The following is a 9,896-nucleotide window of genomic DNA, read 5'->3' as shown; positions in this document are numbered from 1 at the left end:
CCGTCTACAGTTATATATTTCTCTGTGTATACATATATATACACACACACATGTATATATTTATAATGTAGTCTATATATACTTAAATTTTTTTCTTAATATATTTACACTATAAAATGTCAATTAAAAGACGTTATGGCTTCTACAGTCTTTCAGGTTTGAGTAGATTGTCAAGTTTCAGAATTAGCAAACAATGGCTTTAGTACATAAAAAAAATTCCTATAAAAGCGAACTTTATCAAGGATGACACATTCTGACATTTGCTGTCTAAAAGGCACAAAACATGGCAAAGCTTCTCATATTGGAACATTACATCAAGAGCTTGGCAAGGGGACGTATCCCAATTTGCAGCAGAATTACAAAGCGAGATAACCATCCATTTTTTTCTTTTCCCGATGCTTCTTAAATAGTATGGCCTATATACAGCTGCAGATAACTAACGCTAGTATAAAGACTCCCAGTCATTTCCTTCTAACATATAACCTAATTCAGACCAAACTAAGTATTTTTTTTTCTAATTCACTCATTGCCGAACACTTCCAATACAAGTGGGGTGAGCTGCATACTGTGCTCTGGCTGGAAAGAGAGAAAGCGATACTGTTTGGAATGCTCCTCGTTCAGGCTGCGCAGGTCAGCCAATTTCTGGATCATCTTTGGGTACAAGAGACGACTCCCCGGAGGTGGATGTTTGCAGAGGATGTAGGTCTGCAGAGTAGAGGAAAGGCGATCCTGAATTGCTTCAACAAGCGCTTTGTCTTGGACCCCTGGACGATCTATAAATCACACATAACAGTAAGAAATATCAGTGAAGATAAAATATGGACAAATATGATATCTACTGAGCGAGCCTCACCGAAATACCATAAAAATAACATACTCAGGTGTAGCACAGATTACTTTGTCCCTGAATAATTTTTTATGTGCACCATACAGACACAGGATTAATCAAAGCAATTTCGCTAGAAGTTGCAGCATTTTTGCTCAATTTTTTATTGCGCAAAAGCGTTGCGCCATTTGGAATTTCACACCATTTCATTCCAGTTTCTACCTGTATCGCCAAAATGGGTGGAGCTGTAGAGGGATGGTGGTGAGACGCCGAAGCTTGTCATGAATTATGTCAGAAATCTTACTCCAGTCTGGGACCTCAACATATCTTCATGAATAAAGAGCATCTGATTCCACCACAGCCTATCTATCTATACCGCCATTATTGATAATTCGGGGCCACTGCTTAGTAGTTAGATTGAGTGGATTAGTGTTTAGATTGAGTGGACACATAGGATCGAGAACTATCTCATCCAGATGTAAGCAAAAAGAAGTGGGTAGCTCAAGAAAAACATCCCTACTGTCAAATTGTCACAACAAAAACATCCCTTGGCAAATTGGGCTAGTTAACTAGAAATATATCAAGCAGATATCATGTGAGACGTTTTGCTTGGCCATATACAAGTCTTGAAGTCAGAAATGTAATATTACGATGCGTATGTACCGTCCCGCGGCCTCGGCCGGCTGCCGAGCCGCTCGGATCCGTGCTCGAACGGTGGGTGGCTGAAACTCTTCATGGACCCGGGGGTCACGTCGCTCCATAATGGGGGGTTGGCGCTACACGCGGGGACTTCCGTGGGGAGTTCAACGGCTGGGGCCGCGTTGGTTTGTAGGGGATTTTTAAGTTCGTGAACCCACCCACGGGTTGTGGTGAATGGATGGACACCACCGCTGCCATTGACTAGGCCTCCCAGGGACGGTGTTGCGCAGCTTGGTGTTGACGCCTCCGTGGGTAGGGGAATGTTGGTCCCGGGGGCCCGAGGGAGGTGCTGAGGCGGGAGATTGGATACGTGCTGGGGTGTCGGTGCGGTGCAGTACGGTGCGCGGCCCGAAGGCACTGGTGTACTCACTATGACACAACACACTGGAGTCTCTGGTAAACCAAACGGGATGATGAACGGGGCCCGCAGCCAGCTGCAGCTTCTCCCTGAACAGGTTGGTGGTTTCCGCCTTTTCTCCTGCACCTCCTTAATGTGAATGTTCTGACTCCTATGCCTAAGCAACGGTAGTCCGCTCCCCGGCTTGCTGGGTGTCGGGAGAGCCCTGTTTGCCCGCAGACGCTGGCCCTTTGGGTCTCTATGCCTTGGCGGTGGCTTTACCCTAAAAGGCTGTTGTCTTCAGTCGGGTCTTGTGTGGGAAAGGTCCTAAAGTCCAGTCCTCAATCAGTTGATTCAACTTAGCCTAGTGGGTTCTGGGCTTCGTACTGGGTCTGAGCACCGCTCCTGGTGCTCCGGTTTCCAATCGGTTCCCTGGTTCGCCACCGCCCGACCCCGGTCCCTACGGTTCCACCGGCTGTAATCCCAGCTCCTGCAGGCGGCCACCACCGTCTGCCTCCTTGCCAGAGGTGACTGGGTTCCAACCCAGCCACCTGAGTAGACTATTGGCAGGCCTGGTCACAGGTCTGCCCTTGAACTAGACTTCTCTCCTCCACTGTCAAAAGCTACTCTCCAACTCTCTGTTTTTCCCGCCTCCAGGCCTGTGAACTGCTCGGTGGGCAGAGCCACCAGCCTGGCTCTGCCCCCCTGGTGTGGAAATCAAACATGGAGGGTGGTGACAAGGGTTTTGAAGTTTGGCTGCTGTCACCTTTTTAGGGAGGGTGTGTGTGTGTGCATGGGACTACCTGGGACGACCTGACTAGTCCAGGGCGTCAAATGTACATTTAAGTTAATGGTGGAACAGATAACATATTGACAGGTTAGGATCGTCAGAGCACAAAATACTCTAATTGTCAGCTCCATTCTGGTTCATAGAGGGGGACCAAATCAGGGTATACCATAACCGAGCACATGGACTTGGGATGACTTGATAAAACAACCCCTTTCACATGTGAATAATTCCCACTTGTACGCACTGACCTGGTGAGAGAATACAGATTGCCATTAATAGTACATGTTCTTCTTCATGAAGATTCAGTTTCTTCAGTCCAACTTGGAATTTCACCAATGGCTCTAGAAGTTCCATATTGTGACCAGCTGCAGATGACAACACATTATTAGCCACATATTTCTCTCAAAATCACTAATTATTTATCTAAATCAGTCCTTATTCTCAGAACTTGGTGTGAGGAATAGTAAGGGCATAATATAATAATATATAGAAACAGAGCATAACAACATACTATAAAGTATAAAGTAGAGTATAACTACTGGATGCTGCTGATTGGGCTGATATATAGGGAATCACAGCAATGTACCATACATAAAAGCTCTATATTACAATATTCAATATTTAGGACACTGTTATAATGGTACTGAATTATTAAGCAGCTGATATTCAATTTCGGAGCCCAACATATCCATGAATGTATTAATCCCTTTACAACATAATTATGTGTCCTTGCCCTTTGACATGTACATCTTTCCCTGTACATGTTGGCTGATCTGATCAGCCGATATGTGCCTCTAACAGCTGAGGGTGGATCAGAGATCCACCCACAGCTGTTAACCAGTTAAATCCCGCTGTCAATCTCTTACAGAAGAATTGAACACGCATTGGCAGGGGGGTGTGTCATTCCCTGATCCCATTGTCACGCCCAATGGGTTGTCATGACAGCCAGGGGTCAGCTGATGACCCCTGTTCCTGTCATCATGATCCTCCTGTGAACGCTGGCTGTGAGTCGCCATTCATAGGAGATCGTCATTTCAGCTCTACAGACCAACGGTGATGCAGCGCTCTGTACAGCACAAGCAATAGGATGATCGCAGCTTCCAATCCCCTAAGAAAACTAGTAAAAACAGAAAAAAAATAAAAAAAAGTTTGTTTTTAAAAATCTGCCATCCCCCACAAAAGTTCAAATCACCCCCTTTTGCCCCAATGGAAAGAAAACAATTATAAATAAATTAAAAAAAATACACATATTTGGTTTTGCCGCATTCAGAAATGTCCAATCAATCGAAATCTAAAATATATTAATCCAATTGGTAAACAGAATAATGAAAAAAAAAATAAAAAAACACCAGAATACATTTTTTGGGGTAGCCGCAACATTGCAATAAAATACAATAGGAGACGGTCAAAACATTAAAATCACCCAAAAATGGTATCAGTAAAAACAACAGCTCAGAAGGGGGGGGGGGATAAGCTCTCATTCAGCCCCAGATCCTGAAAAATAACGTTCTTGGAAATGGCACCAAATGCGCATTTTTTTTTGCAGACTTCTTAATTTTTTTTTACTACTTAAATTTCAAAAACCTGCAGGTTTGTTATCTAACATGCTCATACTGGCCCGGGCAATCATACTATCAGGTTAGTTTCACCATATAGTGTACATGGTAAATAAAAAAAAATACAGTTGTGGAATTGCACTTTTTGCAATTTCACGGCACTTGGATTATTTTCACCATTTTCCAGTATACTATACTATACTATAGTATACTATATGGCAGAATGAATGATGTCATTCAAAAGTACAACTCATCCCGCAAAAAACAAGCCCTCATATGGCTATATTGACGGAAAAATAAAAAAGTTATGCCTCTTGGGAGAAAGGGAGGAAAGAATGAACGTTCAAAAACTGAAAATGTCCATAGTGTGAATGGGTTAAGGCTCAATGACCTAAATATCACACACAAATTAAAGAAGCAGCATCAGTTACTAATAACATAGGCAGATCACTGATATCCGTTGTACAGTATAATACGCTTTTTGTTGATCACCTCATTACTGGTCATAGATAGAAGAGATTTTCTACAGTATGAGAGAAATGTGAATTTAGATGGCCTCGTAAATGGATGTAACACTTTGACTGTTGACCAAACTCATTGTGATGTCGTAAAGTCAAACAGCATCTTTGTCAAGCTGTGATCGACTGGTACATGTGTACCAAGGCAATCAGTAATAATAAAGCTCCATTAGGTCAAGGCTAAAGTCTGTAATAGAAATAATTGTGTGAACTAGAACATTAGCAGAGTGATCGGCGTACGTTACCTTGGATAGTCAGTACATTGTGAGCCAGATTATAGCTTTACGGCAGACAATTAAGTACAGTAGCATAATTTTACCACTCTATTACGCTTATTTGTTGTCTGAGGTTACTATTGAACACCGAAACAATTACAGGACATAGAAAGAGTGTAAACATTGGGTTTTATTCTGCAAATTAAAGGACATGAGTGATATGTACAAGGACATTACTGTACCTTGAGTTACGTCATCTACTTTGTACTTGAAGTCTTCACTGCCGCATGTCCAGGACATGTCTTCTAAGGTAAAAGACTGGTTGGACCGTAGCATTATAACTTCAATGACAGATGACTTCAACAAGGCAATTTGGTCCTCGGCAGTAAGATCGCTGGTAATTAATACAAAAATGAAAGGCTTTTTAATGATGATGATGATGGTGGAGCCCTCTTATTCTCATACATGTGCATTGCAGAACTCACTGACTCTTCAGGAACCTTAAAGTGTTATTCCCATCTCCAAGATCCTATCCCAATATGTAGTAGATGTAATAATAATAATAATAATAATAATAATAGCAAAATAATAGCAAATACCTCCAATTAGAAATGTAGAATAGTTCTCCTGATTCACTATGTTGTTACCTCATGTTCAGGGCATTGCAGAAACTTAGGTATCCATCCTTATGACCACGCATATAGTCACAGCCAGTTAGTTGCTAGTGGTCATATCCATGTATACCTAAGGTCCTGCAATGCCCTGCACATCAAAAGATCTGTACTACATTTCTAATTGGAGGTATTTTCTAATACAGTGGAACCTTGGATTAAAGGGGGCTTTACACACTACGACATCGCTAATGCAAAGTCGTTGGGGTCACGGAATTTGTGACGCACATCCGGCCGCATTAGCGATGTCGTTGTGTGTGACACCTATGAGCGATTTTGCATCGTCGCAAAAATGTGCAAAATCGCTCATCGGTGACATGGGGGTCCATTCTCAAATATCGTTACTGCAGCAGTAACGAAGTTGTTCCTCGTTCCTGCGGCAGCACACATCGCTCCGTGTGACGCCGCAGAAACGAGGAAGCTCTCCTTACCTGCGTCCCGGCCACAATGCGGGAGGAAGGAGGTGGGCGGGATGTTACGTCCCGCTCATCTCCGGCCCTCCGCTTCTATTGGGCGGCGGTTCAGTGATGATGCTGTGACGTCGCTGTGACGCTGAACAAACCGCCCCCTTAAAAAGGAGGCGGTTCGCCAGTCACAGCGACGTCGCTAGGCAGGTAAGTATGTGTGACAGGTCTAGGCGATGTTGTGTGACACGGGCAGCGATTTGCCCGTGTCGCACAACCGATGGGGGCGGGAACGCACGCTAGCGATATCGGTACCGATATCGCAGCGTGTAAAGCGGCCTTAAGAGTAACTTGGTTTGAGAGCATTTTGCAAGACAAGCAAAGCTTTTTAAAAATTTGTAACTCAGTTTAAGAGCAATGCTTTGCAATGAGAGCAAATACTCCCCGTGCACACTTCCGGTTCCATCTTTTCACCGCGCTCTGATCCGCTCTGGAGGTAACTTTCTGTCCATATGTACTGTATACAGTATACCATTGCACAGTACAGTATATACTATATAGCATGTCTATCAATTTGCAATTGTGGATATAGTATTGTACTCTCTTTCTGCTAACCAGTACAGCACTTTGCTTGTATTGTACTTCCCGCACACCAACAATTCTATTGTAAGCTAAAGGGAAGTTAAATTTGTTTTACATCTTTTTTTACTGTACTGTACAGTATTTTGTATTAGTGTAGTGTAATAATTTTATATGAATACATTACATTATTTTGAATTACTGTAATAAGTTTGTATAAATACAGTAAATATTTTTGGGTTGTGGAACGAATTGGCTGAGTTTCAATTATTTCCTATGGGAAAACTCGCTTTGATATAAGAGTAACTTGGTTTAAGAGCAAACTCCCGGAATGAATTATGCTCATAATCCAAGGATCCACTGTATTATTATTATTACACCTACTACATATTGGGATTGGATCTTTGAAATGAGAATAACTCTTTCAAGTTTTGGTGATCTTGAAATAATTGCTGAATCTACATGCACAAAATAGACCAATGATAAACCTATCACGATCAAAACGGACATAAAAATGATTGCTTTATATAGCGTCAGTCCATTTATACTAACGCTCACTATGCTGCTATGAATACAAGAAACAGGCAGCATATGTCTGATGATTTTATTTGGAGAAACGTATATTTCGTGCTGAGAATACATTTCCCGTTGTCAATTAAACTGGATCCTACTTCAGATAAATTTATACATTTCAAGACATCTCAAGTATAAATGTAAAGGATTTTTTTTCCCAGTAGCTACATTTGCTAATAAATAAATAATAGGACACTAGTCTTCTATACATGGCATAGCAAATATAACAAGATTTATACGCTGCCTGCAGACTTCGTCATGCAAAATTCTCTTCTAGTTGCCAATGTCTGAGTGTAGATTTTGTGAAAGGAATAACAACATATTTAGAGGGGTTGGCTCATGACTACAACCCCATTTTCATTATGCCCTACTATGGCATCCAACAAGTGGGACCGTCTTTGATTCAGAATGACTGGGCTGTCTATGTGTTACACATGTCCCCTGGCTAGCCATAAGCCATCAGCTGCTTGCCACTGGCATCAGGAACTGTACATTTAGTGAGAACCTGCTTGTCGCGGTGAGTTGTCAGTGATGAAACAGATATAGTTCCTTACTTTTATATCTCACTACTATTGTAATACGCTGAATTATGATTTGTTTTTTTGTGGGATGAGTTACAATGTTCATTTGTACCATTTTTAAGCACATATAAGGCTGTTTCTCATTACACTACATCAGGGTTTCTGTCGAAATCCCAGAAAAACAGAGGAATCTAAAGGAGCCATTCACTTGAATGAAGCCAGTGAAGTCATTGTGGACACTATCTGGCCTCTCAAGTACAGTAGATGTAGAAACTAGGCACTCAAGAAAAATGTGAATAGTGGTCTTTAATTGAGAAGAACTTGTAGGAGCAGCACAAGCATGGACATTTCGGTCAAAGACCTTCATCAGTGTGGACATCGTGTCATACCTAACTATGCCAGTTGCCAAGTTGCTAAACCTTCTGAGGACCCCCTGCATGCACACTGATCAAGGTCTGTGACCAAAACGTCTGTGCTTGTGCTGGTCCTACGCGTAACACATACTTACCTTCCTAGCGACGTCGCTGTGGGTGGCGAACAACCTCTTTTTAAGGGACGTCACACGGCAGGCGTCCAATAGAAGCGGAGGGGCGGAGAGCGGCCGCATGAAAGTCATGCCCACCTCGTTGCCAGAGGATGCAGGTACGATGTTATTCGTCATTCCTGGGATGTCACACGTAGCGATGTGTACTGCCTCAAGAACGACGAACAACCTGCGTCCAGCACCATTAACGATATTTGGGATTTGAACGACGTGTGAACGATCAACGATTAGGTGAGTAATTTTGATCATTAGCGGTCGCTCGTACGATGCCGGAGGTGCGTCACGAATTTCGTGACCCCAACGACATCTCGTTAGCGATGTCGTTGCGTGTAAAGCTCCCTTAAGGCTTCATTTATATATTGAGGGGCAGCTTGTTGATCGGTACACTTTTACCAACCAGCGATAGTATGAATGCCTGTTTATACAGGACAACCAAAGCAAATGATGTGTGCTGAGAGATGTATACTAGACTGTACAACAGCTGCCATCGAGAGTCCATTTGCACCGCCAAGTATGGTGATCTTTATGCTGCTTAAAGGATCATGTCACCTGATAAACAGGAGTTCTGCTTGTTCATCAGGTCATCGGAGCATACTTACATGGCAAGATAACTTTTTTAACACTGCCAATTCATAATTATCTTGCACTGTAAAAAGCTTATTAAAGGCTTATTCCAATCTGATAGTCATGTTGTACCACAGTCATCACTTAGTGATCATTGGGGTACGATTTCTAGGACCTCCTTCCTCTAATCTTAAGAATTTTTTTTTTTAAACTCGTTTTATTGAAGGTTAAGTATGACATAATATCAGCAATCAACACAGCAATTTGTTCATGGAATATAAAAGGTGAACATCTGTCATTGTAAAGGTATACATTCTCAGGTTGTATCCAAAAAAAAAAAGAAAAAAGGATTACAATATGGACAAAGGATATTATTACAGAGTGCTGAGGACCGAGTCACACCACTAGCAGATAAACCGAGACACCCTATAGGACTCCAGTGCCCAAGTGTGTGTCATAAAAGAAGGATATTTTAAGACAAAAGATCGTGTAAATTTGAAGCCAGGGAACTGGGCGAACCTCCAGTCAAGGGAGACCTCAACCACCGGCCCCAAATTTTCTCAAATTTATTTAGAGAGCCCCTGTTCTTGAACACAAACTGCTCTAAAGGAGTTATGGCATTCATGAGGGCGATCCAAGAAGCTCTAGAAGGGGAATGGGGGTTCATCCAATTTAGTATTATGCCCTTTCGGGCCATGAACAGGACCTTCTTCAATAGCAAGTTCTCGGATTGGGACCAGGAGTTAGTATTCAACACTCCAAACAAACAAAGGATCGGACTCATAGGGACCACTTTCTCCAGTACCGAGGAGAGCGCCATTGTAACATCTCTCCAATAGGAGTAGACAAAACGACATTCCCATATCATATGCCAAAAATCTGCACCGCTTCTCCCACACCTCGGACATATGTCCGTAACAGTGCTATTCATTTTATTTAATCTTACAGGAGTGATATAACTCTGATGAATAATGTATAGTTTAATGAGTCTATTGGTAATTGCAGGAGATACCAAGGTTTGGGATTTGACTATGTCATCCCAAGCTATATCATCAGGAATCTTGGCTTTCCACTTCCCCAAAACTGAGAGAGGATTGTT

The 9,896-nt window shown here is 42.3% G+C and overlaps 1 protein-coding gene across 1 annotated transcript in view; it reads right to left on the bottom strand.

The window, feature by feature from the left end:
- Positions 1 to 9,896, bottom strand: part of VDR (vitamin D receptor) — a 235,163-nt gene that overhangs the window by 979 nt on the left and 224,288 nt on the right. The window contains exons 8-10 of the mRNA XM_075334510.1: positions 5,184 to 5,335; positions 2,901 to 3,017; positions 1 to 773 (exon numbers count right to left, since the gene is read on the bottom strand). The exon at positions 1 to 773 is cut by the window's left edge and continues 979 nt beyond it. Of these exons, the coding sequence (XP_075190625.1) occupies positions 520 to 773; positions 2,901 to 3,017; positions 5,184 to 5,335 (523 nt within the window). The 3' untranslated portion in view covers positions 1 to 519. The remainder of the gene's footprint in view (positions 774 to 2,900; positions 3,018 to 5,183; positions 5,336 to 9,896) is intronic.

The sequence above is a fragment of the Anomaloglossus baeobatrachus genome, chromosome 2 (assembly GCF_048569485.1).
Source record: "Anomaloglossus baeobatrachus isolate aAnoBae1 chromosome 2, aAnoBae1.hap1, whole genome shotgun sequence".
Classification (NCBI taxonomy): domain Eukaryota; kingdom Metazoa; phylum Chordata; class Amphibia; order Anura; family Aromobatidae; genus Anomaloglossus; species Anomaloglossus baeobatrachus.
This window is presented reverse-complemented; position numbering and strand designations above follow the sequence as displayed.